This window comes from Lemur catta, chromosome 12 (assembly GCF_020740605.2).
Source record: "Lemur catta isolate mLemCat1 chromosome 12, mLemCat1.pri, whole genome shotgun sequence".
Classification (NCBI taxonomy): Eukaryota; Metazoa; Chordata; class Mammalia; order Primates; family Lemuridae; genus Lemur; species Lemur catta.
Genome location: NC_059139.1, coordinates 76,910,987 through 76,932,986, shown reverse-complemented (window position 1 = coordinate 76,932,986; position 22,000 = coordinate 76,910,987). Strand labels below are relative to the sequence as shown.

Below are 22,000 nucleotides of genomic sequence, written 5' to 3'. Positions count from 1 at the left end.
TTTTTCACTTTTTATTCTAGGCCTGTGTCCAGTTACAAACTGTTTATTTAGTCCTTGGCCTCTGAGGTCTGGAGGCATATTTCCCTGAGCTGACCACTTCTCCTTTGTTTCAAGGACAGCAAGAGACTCATTCCCCCCCCCCCATTTGATCATTTTGCAAAGCTTCAATGATTAACACACTTCAAGCCCTTCCTGGTTCAGATATATAACTATTCATTTATTTCCCTTCTTCAGTGATCAGACCCTTGTGTTGCTCGTTTCTCAATATCTGAAAACAGTTATTTCATACATTTAGTTTAGGACACAAGAAGGCAACTCTGATACCAGTTACCACCTTACGGGAAGAGAAATAACTAAGATTTTTAAGCATCATATGTACGTATAAGAGTAATGTAAAATACACAATTCATGAAAGAATAGATTTTTTTAAAATCTATTGTCTAAGGACAATTTTAATAGCATCAGAATTACAGTTTCTTTAGGAGTTGAAAATTATTATGTGAAATCCTCTGGTCCTATTCTGAGTGGTAGTTTTTTTTATAATATTCTCAAAGTTCTTATTTTTACAAGTTTATTAGACTTCCTAACTCTTTCAAATTCTTCTTGTGTCAATTTTGATAATTTATATTTCCTTAGAAGTAGTATCCATTTCACCTGGATTTAATTTAGTAATTAACAAAGACTTACTATTTTAATTTACTCCTTACTTATGATTCCTTCCCTTCTTAGTCATAATTACTTGACTTTTTGTTTTCTTTTTGTCTTTTTCCTTCTTTATTAGACTAGCTGTTTATTTACCTATTTTATTATGCTCAAACCACCCCTCACCAAAAAAATCATGTTATATATTTCTAAAATTAATGCTATTGTTCCTTTGCTTTCCAACTTCCTCCCCCCTTTTTTTCCGCTTGTATATTTGTTAATTCATCCCTTCTGATTTTTCCTAACTTATTGGTTGATTGATTTTTTTTTCTTTTTAATTGAGGTTTAACTTACACACATGAAGTGCACATATCTTAAATATATAAATTTGTACAGTCTCAGTTCTTTGTGGCTTTTAAGTTCTGGTTTCTATTTTGTAAGGCTTGGCTGTAAATCAAGCCCTTGTGCTCTACAATAGTACTTCTCAAAATTTCATGTGCATACAAATCATCCAAGTTTCTTTTTGAATGTAGATTCTGATTCAGTAGGTCAGGGCCTGAGATTCTGCATTTCTAATAAGCTCCCAGTTGATGCCAATGCTTCTGGTCTGTGGTCCACACTTTGAGTAGCAAATTTTTATACGATATTTTTATATCTTTCTAATTTGTTTTTGGCTTAATCCAGGTTGAGTTTCTGTTACTTGAAAATAAATACTTCTCAGTTAAGACACAATATTCCTTCAGTCCTTAGTACAGGTAGTAGGCATTTAATAAATATTCTTTAAATTGAATTATGGCCATGAGTTTTCCTGAGTTTAAGTTCTCCAAGTATAGAATTTGTCATATTCCTTGGCTTTGAATTATAGGGTTTTTATTTTTATTAATTTATTTCTATTAATATTAATATTTTAAAACATTTTCATTAATATTCTTCAGTATATAATATTTGATTTTCTCTTCAACCTAAGAGCTTGGGGGGCAGGTTTTTTTTTTAAATTTCAAGTAGTTGGGGATATTTGTAAATGTGTTTTTATTTTTTTATTTCTAGATTTGTTGTTCCCTGGTCAGAAATTGTGGATATATTATTTCTGTGTTTTAGATTTTTTGTTCTTGAAAATTCTTTCTTTAGATGTGTTAATATATTCAGTTAGATAATAGTCAAGGCTTGGCAGGAAAGCTGTTTTGTCCCATTAGGATAACTGCCCACATAGCTGGTTAAACACATTATATGGCCTCTTTTATACTTGATCTCTAAGAGGAAACCTTGTTTTCCAATTTTCAGACTAGTTAGAGGGGAGATCTGTTTGTTGCCCCACACACTACAGTTCTCTCATGTGTTCAGTGAAAATACTAATAGTGCATGCCTGTTACCAGGCATTGCTAGTTGATGCATGTAAAATGCTTATCACTGTGCTTGGACCATAGAAAACCCTCAATAACAGCGCCAGATGATGTTTTCTTTTTTCTGAACCTACAGTTTTGCTATCAGTAGCATTCCACTTTGATAGAGATAGGATGGTTTTCAATTAGCTCGATTTCATTGTAACCAAGAAAAACAGGGCAACAAGAGAAGAAGAAAAGCAAAAGAAACAGAAAATCCACAGAAGACAGGAAATCAGTTGGGGCATAAGTGTGATGTAATGACCCTGTCCCCCGCCCCAGAAAAAAACACAAAAAGAAGAAGGAAAAAGTCAAGTTAATTTTGTTATATAAATATATATGTTACACAGAATTCTCTGAGAGAATATTCAGAGCTGCTGAGCAATGTATCCAGAGCTGAATCCTAATAATGAGAGATACAATTTTTTTACTTTTCTGAAATAGATATAAGGACTTGTTGCTCTCCACCATTAAGCCATGTAAACCTTCAAGGAAGAGATTAAGTCTTTCATTTCTGGTCCCCACTTCTGTGCACACATGCCTGACAAAGAGCTATGAAGCACAGTATGAATTTTGTGGGGATTAAGAGCCCCAGTTTTAGAGTCTAGTAGACCTTGACCAAATTCCAGCTCAGCCACTCAGTAATGAAGTCACCTGTCTTAAGATCTATGTCTGCACCCTTCACCTGTAAAACACACTCACCTTAGGGGGCTGTTAAGAGCATTCAATGAGATATAAAGTATGTGAAACTTCATACAAAGTACTTTTCCTCAAGCATCTCAAATTATCTATCTATCCATCCATCCATCCAGACAAGGAACCTCAATAATTGACCAATAATAACTAGCAAGTGAATGTTGCTTTACAAGGCGCAAAAAGAACTTTTCCACTATTATCTCATGTGAAATTATAAAACAAATTATTATTCATTTTACATATAAACAATGAAATAAGGTAAAAAAAATTGGCCAATAATAACTAGTAAGTGGTATTTGGTGATTCTTTTAGTGAGGCCAATTTAAAGATTTATGGAGTATTATTCTCATTGCAAGTCTATCAAAAATGACTAATGTGTTGCATTGCATCCCTCCCTACTCTTGGTTCTCAAACTACAATATAAGTTGCGAACAACCCAAATCTGGCTAATCAGTTCATCACAGCTACCCTGGCAAAGCAATAAATCGCCGTTTGCCAAGCATCACATCAGATGGATGTCTTCCCAGACACTGGAGGAAATGTTGCTTTTCTTCCAGAAGGTGGAAACCCGAACACTGTGCAGTTGCTAAATCCACCTGCCGCACCCCCACTTCTCTACTTCGAAGGTTGTCCTCTCAACTCTTTTATCTGCGGTGGGGGTGAGGTGGGGACGTTTGGCGAAAGGCCAGTTCCCACAGTGGCAGTGACTTTGTTTACATGCGTTTAACTCCCCCGCACCATCAACTCTAAATCAGACTGCGCAGGAGGCAGAAGGGCCCATCATCCTCGCCTTGGACGCCTTTTCTAACTTGACTTCTGGTCCTGGGAAGAACAGAGCTGCCGCGCGCGACACCGGGTTCTTCTCAACCGAGAATTTGGGCCAGCCTTATCCCTCATTGTCATCCTTCACTTCGCCTTGTGTTCTTATTTCTCAGAAGCGGTTTACTGCCTTGCAAAATTTGTTCACGGTTAATTGGCCACAGGACACCCCCACTGACCCGAACCCACCGGCAACCCGAGACACCCGGGGAAACCCGGCCCGCCTCCAGCAAGCCCACGCGCTCGCGGCATCATTCCATTTCCCCGTGGCCAATCAGCGCTGCCCACGCTGCCGCGCCAGCCAATCCGAGCCAACACACAGCGCTCCGGCCATGCCCCCCGCCTCCCCGTGCGCCGGGGTCGGCCGAGGGGGCGGGGCCCGGGTGAGGTTAAAGAAAGCCGTGTTGGCGAAGGGGCGTCGGGTTCGAGTTCCGCCGGCCCGGGCGGCTTCCGGCCCTCGCTTCGTCCCAGGTGTCGGTGGGGAGGGCCACGGAGTCCCGGTGAGAGTGGGGCGGCCGCGGAGACGACGACTGTGGCGTGTGCGGCGCCTGGCCAGGTGCGTCTTCCCGGAGCTGCTCCTGGCGGTGGGATGAGGGAGGCCGCGGCGGAGGTGGGGGGTGGCGGGCGCCGGGCGGGTGTTGCCCCCGCGGGTGAGCGAGAAAACTGAGGCCCCGGCAGGGGAAGGGGAGCCGGAAGGAGCCCAGGGCTTGCCCTGCGCCTCTGCACTGCGCTCACCAATTGAAGTACTTTGGCGCCGATTAGGCCTCAGTTTCTTCATCTGTGAAATGGGGCCAGGGCGGCAATAACCCGCTTCTCGGGCCGGGGTGAAAATTGATTGATGTGTTCGGTGAAGAGCGCGGCGCTTCCTGGTTCTTAGTAGAAGCACGGACAAAGGCAGGGTCCATCCCCCCGCACCAAGCTCTGATGGGGATGGTGTTGATGACAGGAGATAAACTTTTCCGAGTGCTTAGTGTCTTCCAAGTTCAGTGCTAAATGTGTTAATTCATATAATTCCACAGTAAATTAGTGTAACTGTTTAATTTGCACTCAAGAAAGATTACCTGAGATTCTTGGGTTCAGGAGCCAGGACAAAATATGACAAGTTCAAAGTGGGGTCAGGTTTTTTTCATGTAAAGTTTCTTGCAGCCTTTTATCAGCTTCCAGAGAGAGAGACCTCAGGCTCTGAAGTCAGACGCCCTGCTTGGAATTCTGGCTCCATCGCTTATTAGCTGTGTGATTTTGGACAAGTGACTTAACCTTCCTGTTGCTATTTTCCCTTTAAAATAGAGATTAAACCCTTAAGGTTGTTTATGAGGATTAAATGAAGTAATACAATGTGAAGCAGCCAGGACTGACCACATAGTAAGTGGTCAATAAATGTTAGCTATTCTTTTTTTTAAATAAAATATTGGGGCATTAGGGGTTTAAACACTAACTTAGACTCAAAATTAAAGCTATGATATCATTAGAATTTAAATATTGCCTTAAGTGTTATAAAAAGTCTCACCATTTTTTGTAAAGCTGATACACCAAAGTGAGCACTTAAGACAGGGATTATTATTCACGTTGCGGAAGTATGCTTCCACGTTGCATTTCTTTCCACAGTGAGCTCCTTCAATGGCCAGTCTCAAAAAGTGAGAAATTACTGTACCTGACTGAGCTAGAAAAATTAAACTAGCAGTTCAAGATTGATTAGAAATCAAGTATATGCTGAAATTTTTACGTTACATAGATAGTTTAAATTATAAGACCTGAGTTTATACTACATGTTGGGGAGTCTATGGCATGTTAGACTGAAGCCGTTTACGTAAGTGAAAACTATACTAATCGGGCAATGGAAAGTGAAAGAGTTCGATACTTGAGCTTTTTTAACAAGTGAATTTTGCTTTAGTTATACTACATAGATATAAAACAGATTTTTATGGCATTCAATTTTTATTAGAAGTAAAAATGTTTTATTATGTTCCATATATAAAATAGAACTTAGGGCCATTTATTTCACTGTGACATATATTGAGGATGATTTGAGTTGGATTGGTCAAGACTATGGTGCTGATAGATGGCTTCAAGAAAATTTTTAACTTGAGAGGGCTGCCGATTCTATGATGGCAGCCACTGTTACCACTAGTGATCACTTCAGAAGCATGGACATAGAACACATGAACTAAACGGTTAAAGTAGGGAAAATATGGAGGTGAACATTACTCAGCACTTGGGTATAGGACTAACAAGAGTATATAATCTTTTAGATGGAGCTGGTAGATTCTGCTAAGGTTAAGTGGTGCCTGTTCTCTCTGACATGTAAGTGTTAGAGTGGAGAATTTCCTGATACAAGGTCAAGAAAGGAAGTAAAAGATTGAATTAGTAAGAGGGAGTTCAGAATGGTATTTAAAACATTTTCCTGAAATTCCCCACAGTTGGAAGATTGTAGGAAGGCAAATTGTGTACTTTCCTTTCAGTTAATGTAAGTGCTCTATTATATTAGGAAAGAGCCAAGACCTTGATAACCCCAGTATCATCCCCCACCCCCCACCTCTTTGGCTCTAGAATATATTTTGAGAGATGCTCAGTTATGCCTGTTCACACACAGATAGCAGTTTTAACAGTAACAGTTATTCTGTTTTAAACTTAATCTTGATGAAAATAAATCCATGCAAGAATTAACTGCCTGGTTAAATACTTTGTTGGACTAAAAGAAAGCTTTCTGATTTTATACTTTGTTCTCTTCCTACTTCCTACTCTACTACCCTTAAAGGGCTATTAATATAAGTCTTTAATGTTTTAGTTTTTGTTGTTGTTAAAGCTTATTTAAAGGGTAGAATAAGTCAACTTAGAGAGCAAAAACTGGATCCTATCTGTTTCTATAGTTCTAGGACCTGGTATGCATACTAGATGCTTGGTAAATATTTAATGGTTGACCTCCTTGGGAAACTGTTATCTTTAATTATGGTAATGGAAGTTTTAGTTACTCAAAAGCTCTGGGATGATTAATGTCATTGGGCATACCTTAGAAATCTTGAGGTATTACGTAAGTGAGAATAGTAGCTTATTGTCTATATATTTTTCCCTTTTTCATTCACTGGGTTCCTACTGTATGCTAGACATAAGGAGTACAAAGTTGAATATCCTTTTGTTAAAAGATTTTACAGTTAAATGGGAGAAGATAACAAGTGAATAATTACAGTAGAGAGTTGCTGTGAGAAAATATTGGAGGGGGAGCCAACCCAGTCTTCAGGAGAGTTCAGGAAAGAAGAGTAGAAATTAGGCAATGAAGCTCAGCCATATCATAAAAGGGCCCATCAGCCATATCAAGGAGTTTAAACTTTATACTGATCCGTAGTAGTGAATGATTACTAAGACAAGCTCCTTAGAGTTTCAGATTTTCATCTTAGGTTTTCTAGGTAGCTTTTTCTGTGCTGGATTTGCACAAAGATAATATTTGCTTATGATAATAGTAGCTTTCCATTTCATCTTTGATTTTTATCACAGAGTTTTGAAAAAATGCTCTTATCTGCCAACCACAGGAACTTGGCAAGTGACCTTTGGGGTTTAAAGAATAATTGTTTAATCATAATGATCTCAGTAATAGGTAAATTAAATTTCTTTTACGCTCCCTCTGTAAGAACTTGTGCTTATTTATGACATATCCTTGAATAAGGTCATTGTACTGGCTATCAAGTTGGCAGCCTCTTGAATGGAAATGGAGTATATTTCTGACTGGTAGACTTTTTGAATGAGCTTGTTGGGGCCAAGAGAAAACTTCCCCTTTGTCCTTTGAAGGTTCACTGAAAATCACTGATAAAAGGCAGATTAATAGGAGAAAAGGCATACAAATTTCTTTGATCACAGTTTTACTGACCTGGGAGTCTTCAGAATAAGGACCCAAAGATACAGGGGAAAGTGTCCATTTTTATGCTTAGGTTCAATAAAGTATGGACAGCCATGTAGAAATATGATTGGACAAATGGGTGTGATCTAAAGCTAATAGACTGAGTGGGAAAACCCAACAAGGCCTGTCTGGTGAGATACTTCTTGACGTCTCTGTGCAGCATTCCTTCCTTCTGGGTATAGGGCAGGACCCCTTCTGGTATGGGGGTCTTATGACCTATAATCAAACAGTAAGATTATTTTTTATAGTTTATGCAGAAAGGTACCTGGGGGAAGTTGGGGTAATATTTTTAGGTTTTATGGCTGGCTTTGGGGAAAAGGAGTTCTGGTTTCTATGAACCACCTTGAGAAATAAGGGATTATAGTTTCTATGGCTAGCTCAGGAGAGAATAAGAGACCAGAGACAGGAGGGCAGGAGAAGTTCAAAGACAGCTCCTTCTGAGGCCTTCATTTTGGCGTATCATTTTCTGAGACCCTACAATCTCATTCATTTTCCATATATGGGTAAGGTCTATTCTTATATATTTTGTATCACATGCATAGATTCTAAATGCTATGTTATTGAATTTTGATTTATACTTACCTATGTTTCTGCATAATTTTAGTATTTATCAATTTTAATGGCTTGTATATTTTACTTTTAAGAAAGTGCTATTTAAATACTTGGAAACCTTGATTTGAGATCAGTGGTTCTCAATCCTGGCTAGATAATAGAATGATCAGTGAGACTTTTTTAAAGGACCTAGATTTCTGGGGACTACTCCAGAACAGACCCACTGAATCAGATTATTTAGCAGTGGGCATTGAAATCTAACATTTGAAAACAGCAACTACTACAAAGTATAACATAGGTGATTCTGATTAGTTGACAGGTGTAGTTGACAGTTGAAGCCTTATTTTCATAGAGGTTTGAGGCTTGAGATTTCATTTACATCTTTTCTTGATCCCTTTTTGGTAAATTGATGGTTCTGTAATAGGCAGCCTTTTCCCAAAACTCCTTTAGCCTTTTACTGAAGAGTGAAAGGAGTAGAGATAGAATAGGGAAAAGTAGGAATTGTGCTAGGAAATTGGTGCCCTGGTACCAAAAAACACAAAGTAAGAACAAGTAATTCTTGTTTTGAAGCAAAAACACTTGAACAATATAATTAAGGGCCTGCTGAGTGCCAGGCAGTGTTCTAGGTGGTGGGGATATAGTGGTGAATAAGAAAAGGCCTCTGCACTATTAGTCAAGGATGAGGCAGTCAAAGAGCAGAATAGTACTCCAATAAATAAACAAGTTATTATCATGTAGTGATAAATACTATGAAGAAAATGAAAGAAAGATATAATAGTAACTCAAAGAAAGCTATATTAAGGATAGGAGGATTAAACCGAAATTGGCATTACAAATTGTTATTAGTCATGCTAAGATTTGAGATCTAACAGTTCAAGCAGAGAAATAGCAAGTGCAAAGGCTCCAAGTCAGTGTCAAGCTTGGCCTTTTTGAGGGACAGAAGGAAAAGTAGCGGACTAGTATGCTGTAGCCAGTGAGGTATGGTGATGTGAATAGGAATCTCTTTATTCCTAATAAGGATAACTCCAAGTATTTTTACTTGAGAACCTGGGCTCGATTACTATTTTAATAGTAAATTGTTAAAATGAGGAAGACTGAGGCAAATTGAGAGAAACCAGGGAAGGCAAGAGATGACAACTTAGGCTTGAAACTTTAAGTAGGCTCTGGAAATTTGAAGCTCATTGGAGAGATGGGGATTGGAGGTAAATATTTGAGAGTAGCAGCATATAGATAAGAGAGATACAACCACTCCCCTCTCCTCCCGTCTTCCCTTTTTTAGTATTAGGGATTTTAATAACTCAAAATGTGGGGTTCTTATATCTGGTTATGTGTTAGTTACCTTGGGAGCTGTTAAAAAAACTTATGCCCAGGTCCTATTCTTAGTGATTCTAATGAGTTAATTTGGAGTGGAGTCCAGATATAGGTGTCTTTTACAGATCCCCCAGGTGATTATATTGTGAAGCCAGATTTGAGACCCACTGTTCTGTTGCACCAAACTGTCTTATTTGCTGATGCTAATCTTGGTCTCTGTAACAGAAAGACAAAATGGAAGGCCTGCCTGATGTTACTTCTTTTGCGACTAAACTTAAAAACACTCTCATACAGTACCATAACATTGAAGATGATAAGTGGCAAGTTGCTAAGAAAACAGTAAGTTAGTTCAATTACTTTTTACTCATATTTGGGGTATATCTTCTGCCCAGTGAATTGGTTGGTGACTTTTGAAATGATATACAAAAATATAGACAGGAGACCCTACTTTGGATGGATGTGCCAGATACATAATTGTGCTAATAGAGTTGGTGGTCTAATGTCATACAAAGGAAGGAACCTATCAGTAGTAATCCTGCACTGCCTTTATTAGTTCTTTAGGTATTAGGCATGAGACTAGGCTCATAGCTGCTATAGCCTAAAGAGTAGCCTCTTAAGTCAACAAATAAAATGTGTCATTATCGATTTAAGGAAGTATAGTAATGCATAGTTTGGAAAAGTTTCAAATATATCAATATGACTTGCTCAACATGGCTGAATGTTGATAGAGCCAACCCTAGAACCCAGGACTCTTCTAGTTTAGTGCTCTAGCTATTCTGATACTCAGAATTATTTGAAAAATGATCAGGAGAAAATGTAGGTACTAATTCAGTGTACCATTGTCCACTGTCATAATAAATGTGAATTGTGTAATATTTAAGAAGGTATGAACAATTTCAGAATGAAATATTTGGTGTTCCTGATGTCATAGTCTGAGTGCATCAGTAATGGTAAATGAGATTGGAATGAGGCAAATGATAATGGCCACCATTGTGTCCTCACTGAATCTCGCAGTGTTTGGGTCTCATGAAATGCTACTACAAATCTTTTTTGAAAGTCTGTAACTTAAGTACAATGTAAAGAACTTTAGGATATAGAAGCAATTCAAATATGGGTCATCTCATGGTATAGGTGACTTTTATGTAACTCTGAAAATGAACTTACCTTTTTTTCAATGCAAAGACAAATGCTCTAGACTTATAAAATTGTCAGTTTTGTATCTAGGGTTCCACCTATGTAATTATTACCATATAATGTTTTTATTTTTCTAGAAAGATGTAACAGTTTGGAGAAAACCCTCAGAAGAATTTAACGGGTATCTGTAAGTAAATTCTTGTAGTTTTATGTAGTTCTTAAGACACTGCTAAATTTCATATATGTGCACACACACACACGTGTGTGTGTGTGTACACATGTGTGTGTAGTATATATGTGTGTACACATGATCCCTAAATGATCATTGCTAGTAAGATTTGACTTTTGCTTTTAAAATTTTAAACTTTGTGAAAAGCAAATTGGCCTTATAAATTCAGAGCCTTAAGAATGTCCATGTCCTTTGTGGACTGAGTTAGTGGTGAGGAGGTTATAAATAATGATATGATATCAAATGGCTGATAAAGTCTGAATTTCTTAGTATGCTGTACATGACCCTTCTAGTATTCTACATTTACTCAGTGCTGTAGTATATTTTCTAAGAATTTATTTTAAAGCAATCATCAGAAAGATAATAGTGATTGAAGTACTTGCTTTTTTATCACATTATTATTTATAATACTAAAAATTATGTACAACCTGAATAATCAATAGCAGGAGAATGATTCAATTATGAAACATCTGTGATAGAATATTATGTAGCCTTTAAAACCACATTTTTAAAGATTATTTAAGGAAGATTATGTAAGGAAGTGCTTATAGTATAATGAAAAGTGAATGAAGCAGAATACTAAATTGTATGTAGCACAATTGTGGGTTTATTTTAAATATATATTTTTATTATTAAAATGTTTTTACTTAACACCAAATATTCACCTCTAGATAGTAGTATTATGGATGATTTTTTTTATTCCTTTTTTGGTATTTACTTATAGTTGAACATGAATTATGCCTATAACCAGAAAAAATGTAGTTTCTTAAAGCCAGTGGAGACAATCACCTTGTGTACTTGGAGTAGCATATTCACATCCTTAGGACTGAGCCATTTTTAAAAATGAAACTGTTGGACTGTCTTGGTATTACAGAATGTTCTGAAGGGTAATGCCAAAGATTACATTTACAGAAAGATGAGTTGTACAATATTTCTGACAAGGACAGGGAAACTGGACTTAGATCAAGCATTATAAGCAAGTGTGGAAGTTAGTCCTTTTAGATCAGCAAATTCCCAGTGGGGACCGAAAAGTACAAAAAGTGGCAAGGGAGCACTGTACTTGGAAATCTGAAAAAATTTCATAGAGGAGCTAATATTAGAGCTGAGACTTAAGGAAAGAACAAGTGTTTCTTATGGAATGGAGGGCTTCATATTCTAGGCAGAGGGAATTGCATCTACGACACAAACAAAGATGAGAAACATTGGTGGCTTTTTTACATTATTAAAGAGTTATGTGATTAAAAGAGATAGGAACTGATGAAGTGTTTGGACACTGAATGCCCAAACTAAGGCAGTAAGCACAGGAGCTGAAAGGACAAATGAACATAAAAGACTTAGTGGTGGTGGGGGCAATGCTAACTAACATTTATTGAGAGCCAGATACTGTTGTAAGGACTTACATTTGGGAAATCATCTTGATAAAAACATGATGTCTGATTATTTCGAATGAAGTTAAGAGAAAAAGAAGAGTCAAAGTTGAATCCCAGAATTTCTAATTTGTGTGACAGGATTAATTTGTGTTACCACCACCTACCCCTCTCCCCCACCTCAAGTTAGAGAAGACAAGAGGAAAGAGCAGATTTAGGATAGGGGAGATAATGTAAGATTGGCTTGAGATATTTATTAGATGATTAAACAGCTTCAGATGCTTAAAAAAAATAAGATACTAATAAGAACTAAAGCCAGTCTCCTCTTTCATAGACTTGCTTTCTTCCTCACAGGTAACTACTGTCCTGAAGTTGTGTATATTATTCCCATTTCATACCTTGACCATAGATTTATATATTTATAAACAACAAAAGAATTATCTAGTGTATTTTTATATTCACATGTGTATGTTTGTGTGTCTTTCAATTCATAATTTGCCTTTAATTTTTTTCAGCAAATATTTAGCCATATTGTTACATGTAAATCTGTTCTTTAATTTCCATATGAATATACCACAGTGTTTATTTATGTGTACAAATTTGCCTGTTGATAGATTTTTAGGCTGTTGTCAATTCTTCTCTGTAGAGTACAATTCTGTAATAAATCTCTTGGTACATGTGTCCTTATACACATGTGATTTTCTTTGGCTCTTAGGGATGTATGTCATCCAACTTTACTAGACATTACCAACTTGCTCTCTAAAGTAGCAGTTTGAATTCTCATCCCCCTCAGTTCAATACTTGTTACTAAGTTTTTAATCTCTTCCAATCTGAGGGACATGAATACGATTGTATCTTTGTTAGCATTTACTTGATTACCAGTGAAGTTGAGCATCTTTTGTATATTTATTGACATTTCAGATCAATCTTACCATGTCCTTGGCCCATCTTTTCTTCGGATTGTCTTTTTCTCATTGGTTTATAGGAATTATATTCTCTCTAGTAGTTCTATATCTGTTTATTTGTGTTGCACTTATCTTTTCCCAGGTTGCGGCTAGTTTAAAAAATATTTTTTCATGTGTGGTATGCATGTTTTTAATTTTAATCAACCTTTTGTATTATTTGTAGTTTTTTTGTGTGTTTTATGTATTCAGGAAATCCGCCTGTATTTTGAGGTAACAAAGGTCACAAAGATCTTTGTATATTTTTCTCAAAGTTTTACATTTTACACAGATATTTAATCTATCGGGAATTAATTGTTTTGAATAGTGTGAAGTAGAGATCCAGGGTTTATTTTCTTTGTAAGGTTAACTTTGAATCTAAGGACGATTTATGGAGTTGTACATGTTTTTCGCACTGATATGTAATGCCACTTTTGAAATATGTTGTTCCACTATATTCATCAGTCAGTTCCTTAGTGTTCTATTCCATTGGCCTATTCTTCTGTTCTTAATAAATAAGTTTTTAAAAGTCAGAGTAAAAATGTGCATGTGTTGATACGCTAGAGGATAACTGAGAAGAGAATATAAAAATAAATAGAAGCATTATGCCAAAACTATAGACTATTTTTGGCTACACTATAACATAAAGGGACTTTATTATTGTCATTATGACACAAAGCCTTCAATTCTTTTATTAGATTTGAGGACAAAGGGTATATTCTGATAAAATAATTGGTAGAACTTAGTTTATTAGAAAAGCTGTTGGGATTATTCCCTTTAAGAAAGCCTTCATTAAATTCTGCTTCCTACTTTCAAAGTTACCTCTGAACTATGAGGGCATGCTGAAAATTCTGATTCTAATAGCATTTGACTTTAATTATTTTTCTTCAGCTACAAAGCTCAAGGTGTTATAGATGACATTGTCAATAGTGTAATAGACCATATACGCCCAGGGCCTTGTCGTTTGGATTGGGACAGCTTAATGACTTCACTGGATATTTTGGAGCACTTGGAAGAGGTATCTGTTTAGAAATATTACTTTAGACTGTGTGTGTGTGAGAAAGAGAGAGTAAGAGAGAATGTGAGTGCATGCACAGTAAGCCAGAGCATGTGAGCATGAACATTTGTACACACTTATGTTCATTGTATTCATTGCTTTGAGAACAGTAGTCATGGCAAAAATGTCACAGGGGAATCCTGTGCTGCCTCTTAAAAAGCTTGAGTTTCCTCACATTAACTAACGATTGTTAGAACTGAATTTTTTTTACACAGCACTCTACCCTTGATGCTTAAGAAAATCTTCAGCATCTTTAATTGTAAAACTTTAGTTGAGGCTCTGAAATCTAAAATTTTGAAAACACCACCATCATATTTAGATTTCTTGGTTAATATGTGTAGCTTTTCCATTAATACCAAGCCAAAGTCAGAGACCAAAGATAAAAACACCACCTTAAGCATTATAGAATTATGTAGCCCAAATGGCTCACTCTCTATTTTTATTAGTTAATTTCTTAATGTTTGACTTTTTTATTAAAATATTTGATATTGTAATCAAAGTACTTGAGCATTTTATCTTAAACATTCTAAAACAATCTATGCCCACTAATTCCATGTGGAATATTATACAGAATAAAAGGTGATTGTATTAGAATTTTGGATACTGGGTAACTTGTACCTCTGTATTTTGATTATATATCCCCTTCATGTTAATATAAAAACAGTGAGATTTAGAATAGAGATCTAGACCTGTCGGAATCACTGTAAGAATTATTATAATAATTATAAAACATTTTAAATGAGTATTAGTTTTTTCCCGAGATTCATTTATGATATATGAATTGGTATATGTTTCCTATCATAGCACTTGTCTTACCTCTTTTCTTTTGCAGAATTGCTGTGTGATGCGTTACACTACCGCTGGTCAGCTTTGGAATATAATTTCCCCAAGAGAGTTCATTGATTTTTCCTATACTGTGGACTATAAAGAAGGGCTTTTATCCTGTGGTAATAATCTCAAATCCTTATACTTTCTTTCAGTTTGGTTTAAATATTTCAGTTTTCTAGGCTGGGTGTTTCTTTCTATATGAGATATGTTTCTAACCCTCATAGTCACTTTGTAATCACCAAGATTTTTTTTTTTTTTTGCAAATACTAACCCATGGGGGGTAAAATAACAATATCAGAAAGGGTTTTGAAGTCTTTCAGATAAGTTTTTGTTCCCAGTTACATAGTATCCTGTAGGTGACAGGTAGCAAATGGAACTGCCTCTAAAAAAGGGTTCTAGCAAGTGGGTTTTCTTCTAAGCCACTCTCAGAAAACAGCCTTTTGGTCATATTATAGAAAAAATAGACTCGTTATGTTTTAGGATATTTTTCCTTCCTTGAGCTATGTTGTATTTTTCTTTTGAAGTAAAAATACTGCCATTGGGAGGGTCTTGTTTTCTAAAATATGCCTATAGATAAATTAATATCTATTTAAGTATAGTATGTACTTGAATTGGTAGTTGTACATAAACATCTACTTGTTTATTCTTACCTAGCCAATACAAAAGTTGAATATGGGAGCACCTGTGGAGAATAGGTATGGTACCATAGATTTGATGATTGGCACCTTGAGGCCTTGCTGCCACAAACCAAGATTTATAGTTTGTGAAGAGTTACCAAGATGACACGATGTCATCTATTCTGAAGGGATTAGAACTTTCCCCATTACCTATCTACCAACCCCCTATCAGAATGCTCCTTGGTAATTATCTTTTTCATTCTGCCATAGTCACTCTTGGGGCTTAATTTTCATCTGTATGAAAAGAAGAAAAATATTTAAATAAGAACTCTAGTAATATTTTTTTAATGAGTGTTTTAGGCAAATGTCAGTCATTGCTATTAAAAGTGTTATTTTTAAATTGTCTTGTAGGGGTAAGTCTTGATTGGAGTGAAAAGAGACCAGAATTTGTTCGAGGATATAACCATCCTTGTGGTTGGTTTTGCGTTCCCCTCAAAGACAATCCAAACCAGAGTCTTTTGACTGGTTATATTCAGACAGATCTGCGTGGGATGATTCCTCAGTCTGCGGTAGATACAGCTATGGCGAGCACTTTAGCCAACTTCTATGGTGATTTACGAAAAGCTTTATAAAAGGCCTAATATGTTCAGACTTTTAGTACTATGACCTCCCTGGATCAACTCTCTCTCCTCTGCATAGCCTGTGAAAATCATTGATTCCACTTTTCTGCATAGCCTGTAGAAAAATTTGACATGTTTTTGGTTTAGTAGTACAATGTTTTATTTTATTACTATAGTAAATGCCTATCTAAGAGGGCATTTGAGTTTTCTTAGACAGTAATTTGCGCATTGTTTGGTATGGCTATGGCAGTGTGTCTAGGAATGGAGAATATGACAGAAATCCACAAAGAAGTAGATACAGTTCTTTGACCCAAACTCTTAAGGAATTAAGTAGTGCCTCAGTATGAATATTTTGGCTGCTTGGAAATTAGTAAAATCACAAGCTTCATGTTGTTAGATTAAAATCACCTATTTTAGAACTTTACAAACATTTTATAAAATTTTAATTTTTTTAAAGTTAAACATTAGTGTTTTACTTTTGTTATCTTCTATGAGTTTGCCAATATTTTGGACAAAAAGAAAGTGCTTCCTTCTCTATATTTTATAGAGATGAACTTCATTGTCAATTGACTTGCAGAGCTGTAAGTTTTGAAAAGACCAGATATGAGAAACAAAAAATAGATATCTACAGTTTTACTAAGTTTATTGAAAAACTGAATCATAGTAACTACGGGTACATTTCAAATACAGTTTAGTTTTGATATCTAGGTAGCATTCTTTTGTATCTTTGAAAATACATTTGTACATTTATTTTGAGAGTCTACAAATCTATATGCACAAATATGATAGTACAAAAAACTGCAAAATATACACTGGGGACACCTATTTTGTAAGCAATAGTCTGGGTTGTGTGAAATGGCTGGTGGTATCCTGTAACCACCAACAGACAGTCTTCTCTCTAGAAAGTTAAATTCATTGAATGTTTTATATATATTTCAGTTTTAAAAGTATCACTTAACTCATAAAGCATTATAAACTTCATAAACATTTGCATTTATGATATGACTTCAGTCTGGAACTATAACAAATGCATTCTTAGATTTACCCAAATGCCTAGATGTCATTTTATAATGATTAGAATGACTATAGTAGGTCCCTTGATCCTGTGGCTGCCTTAAGTGAACATTTATAAATGATTTTAACATTCCAAGTGATTCTGGCTTTTGAACTATCCATCTATTAATAGTTTACTTCTAAAATGAGAACTTGAGACAACTCATTGTGTCTGGGCACATCTTTGTATATATGTATATGTTTGTGTACATGTGCACATCTTGAAATCTATTTCAGTGTTCAGCGTCAGTTCTTTATGTGTTACTATTTCTACTGCTTTGTTTCTTTTCTGTTTCTTTTCTTTCTTTTTTTTTTTTTTTTTTCGTTAATATGGGGTAAAGTGAGCTCTGGAAATACTTATGAGTTAGACAGACCCCAAAATGCACAGAAGTATATAGTGGTTCAGTGCAGGAAAGTTTGATCTGTGTTTTACTTTATTGTGTTTTCTAAAGTGTAAAGAAAGATTAAGTCATAGTTCTTCATACTCATTTTGACAAGGTGGGAAAGTGAAGATGTTTTTTGTTTTTGTTTTTATGCTTTTGCTACTGAAGATGATAGGTTTCAAAAAACAAAAGGTGGCAGCAACACAGTGTTCATGATGAATAAATAATCTCATACTTTGTCTCAAAAAATTATTTGTCTCAAGATTTGAGAGAAGCAATGCACAAAAGATTCTGTATTAAGTAAAGTTTATTAATTACCAATATACTTTTCTAAATTGACTTTAACTTTTGAATAACTGGATTTCTCTGATACTCTTTTTCTTCTGCAATAGGGAAAGAAAACTCAGTCTTCAGTTTCCTATGGAAATTGTTAAATGTTAGTTTTGACTTCGTCTATTTTCCTTCATTTATTTTTATTAGTATAGAGTAGAAGGTCCCATACTCCATTATTCTGTCGAGGATGGTGAAATTCCAAGGGTGCCCAACTTGAGTAAGGGACTTGTGACAAGACTGTATACATTACTCTAAGGGCTATTATTTCCTGAGCTGGGTGCCCCTAAGGCCAAATAAACTGTCAGCTCTTGCTACTCTAGTGTTCTGTTTGTCCTTATTGACGTATACCTCCAATAAGTGATAGTGTAATTCACTGTTGAATGTGGAGCCACTGCAGGTAAAATGACCCTCATGGAAAAATTTTTGTTGCAAAATTGAGTCATATGATGAATTAAAAAATTATATTTGAATGTACCTGAAATTTATGTGCAGTTTGCAGTTGGCAGTTTAGATCTACTGGGCTCTAGCTGCATACTTTTTTTAAAAAACAGCTTTATTGAGGTATAATTTATGTGATATACAATTTACCCATTTTAAGTATATAATTCAGTGATTTTTATGTACATTTATAGAGTTGTGCACCCATAACTGCAATACAATTTTAGAACATTTCCCTCCCCCTAAAGATCCATTTGTTTTTTTGCAGTATCGTATCTAACCAAAGTTTATTGCGGTTGTCAGTATAAAGAAGATGAAAAAGATTATAGCAGGTTTTGTTTGGTTTTGTTTTTCAGAGTAGAAGTGTACATACTTCTAAGCTCAGGAATCTTGTGATAATGTATTAAATATGTTACCTCAAATACCATATGATACAAAAATTTAACAATGTGGATTTGGATAGATATTAACATATAATTGAGTCTGCTAATTCTATAGCGGTGCTGTAGAATAGAAACATAATGTAAGCCATATGTGTAATTTTAAATTTTCTAGCAGCCACTTTAAAAAAAAATAAACAGCTGAAATTAATTTTAATAATATATTTTATTTAATTTCAAGATATCCAAAAAGTTATCATTTCAAAATGTAATCAATATAAAAAAATCGAGATAGCTAATATTCTTCTTTTAGACTATTTCTTTGAAATCCAGTATGTATCTTACTAATTTTGACTAGTCACATTTTGAATACTCTTTAGTCACTTGAGACCAGTGACTACTGTATTGAATAGCACAGTTCTATAGAATATGTATTATTTGTCTTGCTGTAAGTGAAACAGACAATTTCATGGAATTATTATCTTGACTAGAAATCTTTTCCAGTCTCTAGAGCTTTCAGTAGGATGTCTGAACTTTAGAAATAAATTGGTTAATAGTTGTCAATAAAATAAAAATTATTGCCAAAAGATATTTTTCTTCAGATATAATTAACTTTTGATAGGGCAGCTATTGAAATGAATAGAATCTTCCTTGTTATGTGGTTGATTATTTTCTGTATTTTATAGGTAATATGTATTAGAAACTTGTGTATTTAGGAAATATTTGGCATAGTACTATTTTCAATACATAGTAGCAATTTTTAAGCAAATTAGTATAAGAAAAAATATTATAAGTGATACTTTTGCATGAAATATTAGTTTGTATTGATAACTCTTGTTTAATTCTTGAAGTTCAAACCAATACTCAGCAAAAATGAGTATCTAGTGTTCTTGTAGTTATCTATGATATAAATTGCTAGAGTATTAGAGTGATTGTAAAGGTTAAAAATCTCTTCATTTCAGTGATCATTGAGGTGGGATATATTTGAAATTGTGGATTTCTATGTGTAAAATATCTCTCAGTTAATATAATTTTTTTTCTTTCTCTCCCTCCTCCCTCTTTCTTTTCTAACTAAAGGGCATTTTATCAACAATCAGGTTGAATTCATTTAACATCTCAAGCTAAAAAACTGTATAATTGAGGTTGCCTCTGAAGAAGATAGGAAAACATTGCACAATTTAAGCTCCTAATTATCTATTGAGCTTTTAGGTCTAAGTAATTCCGTTTGATGTAGATGAAAGTTTTACCTCTTTACTCAAGAACATGCCAATATCCTTAGAGTCGGTGTTAAAATCCAGTTTCTTTTAAGTAACTGGATAGTGTGGCTATCCCAACCCTACAGATAAATTAACAGAACCAGAGAAGCTAAGGGACTTGACCAGGTTTCCATTAGAACCTGTGTTGTGTAATTGCTTGTCCAGTGTATCTTCCATGTCTTTCTTATTCAACTTCTAGAAGTTGGGGATAGTGGGACATGAGCATAGAATAAACATTAGATTAATTCCAGAACAAGAAGTTGGAATTATAAGTTTTTTCATTGTTATATTGTTTCCAAAGATTTTACATGTATAAATATTAAAATTCATCTCTGGCAATTGAATAAATGCTATACTATATAGAGATTTTATTTTTTAAGAGGTTTATAATTCTTTTTTGAACCAATATGTAAAACTAGAATATTTATAAAACTAATGAGTATGTATTAGCATAAATGTGTATTTTTAAATTGCTGTGAAATATATCAGAATAAAAATTTCTAGACACTCTTGTAATTGATCATTGATATTGTCTGTGTAAATTACTTTAACCTTAAGTACTGAGTGAATATTTGGTTTCATATGTCAGAATTTAAAGTATGTAATTTAACTTCCTGACCTCTTACGAAAAAAAAAAAAAACTTGAAAAATAAACAATGCACATGCTAATCTCCTGCCAGTGTCTTATATAATATTAGCTACAATACTGCTGAATCTTTGCTATTATATATCCAGAACAAATGATGAATGTATTCTGCCCTTGTAGTAATATTCAAATAATTATGTTAACTTGATTAGGAATTATGATAGTTTCCTTTAGAGTTGAAAAAAAATGTACGTAATTACAAGGACACTCATCATCTATTTTACAAGAAAGCAGCTGGGGATGCTGTGGGTAGTATGTAATAGAAAATATGACTTCAGAGTGGCTTAAACAAATAGGGAGTTATTTTCCTCATTTTGTAAAAAAATATGGTGCTATAGTCTGAATGTGTGTGTTCCCCTAAAATGTATATGTTGAAATCCTAACCCCCAAGGTGATGGTGGGGTCTTTGGGAGATGATTAGTTTACCCTAATAAATGAGATTAGTGCCCTTATAAAAGAGGCCAAGTGAGGACACAGCGCCAAGGCACCCTCTGTGAGGAAGCAGCCCCTCCTCAGATACCAAATCTGCAGGTGCCTTGATCTTGGACTTCTAGAAATTTCAGAAATAAATTGTTGTTGATAGGCCACCCAGTTTATGGTATTTTGTTATAGCAGCCTGAATGGTGGTGAGAGCACTGGATTGGGAGATGGGCAACCTGGGCAACCTGGTTCTAGTCCTTTCTCAGCTACTATGACCTTAGGGTAAGCTACTATCTCTCTGAGTGTAATAACTCTAATTAATAAAGTGAATTTATTGGATTAAATGATTACTAGTGTCACCGTTTAACTTAGTGATTTTGGAATTTTACTCTATAGAAAATAAATATTTGAGCACTCACTGTTAATGCTATGAAACTCAAAGTCTAATTTTATCTGAGAGAATAGGAAAACACTAAAGGAATGAGTCAAGGAATGATTTCAGATATTAAAAAAATGTCCATTGTGTCTCTCTTAAATTGTGACATTTCAAATCACAGAATGCAAAGTTTTGGTGGGTTCTCAGATGATTTATTATATTGTACATGCAAATTGCTTTACAAATTTCCCAGCAGCAAGGTATAGACTTATTTTGGCATGTACTGACACGTCTGAGTGAATTTACACTAAGTAACATCGGCCCTCACTAAGATTGATTTCCACATTTAATCTACCAACATCCATTTTTGCTAATGTCACATATTCTTCAAGTTCCTGGGAAATACCAAGAAAAAAAACAAACATCCTTTATCATTTAATTGGATTGTCCAACCTGAATCCAGGAAGAAACCACAGTGAGCTCTCATGTTGTCTGCCTTAGGCTTTGGGCAGCTAAGAGAGCCAGTGATTGTTGTGTCCCATCTGTAGGAAATGGGAACTCACTGGTCGGTCACCACTATTGACCTGTAATCCCAGCTTGTCATCCCAGCATTTTAGGAGGCTGATGTGGGGGG

General features: G+C 35.3%; 1 protein-coding gene across 2 annotated transcripts; it reads left to right on the top strand.

Annotated features, from left to right (window-relative positions):
• Positions 1-3,898: 3,898 nt before the first annotated feature.
• On the top strand, positions 3,899-16,504 carry STARD4 (StAR related lipid transfer domain containing 4). Of its 2 annotated transcripts, XM_045565942.1 has the most exons (6): positions 3,899-4,092; positions 9,514-9,627; positions 10,560-10,609; positions 13,851-13,977; positions 14,849-14,963; positions 15,873-16,504. In XM_045565942.1, exons 2-6 carry the CDS (start codon positions 9,523-9,525, stop codon positions 16,091-16,093), a joined length of 618 nt encoding a protein of 205 aa, XP_045421898.1. In that variant the 5' UTR covers positions 3,899-4,092; positions 9,514-9,522; the 3' UTR covers positions 16,094-16,504. The 2 variants fall into 2 exon arrangements, with proteins under 2 accessions (XP_045421898.1, XP_045421899.1); XM_045565943.1 differs by lacking the exon at positions 9,514-9,627.
• The last annotated feature ends 5,496 nt before the right edge of the window (positions 16,505-22,000 follow it).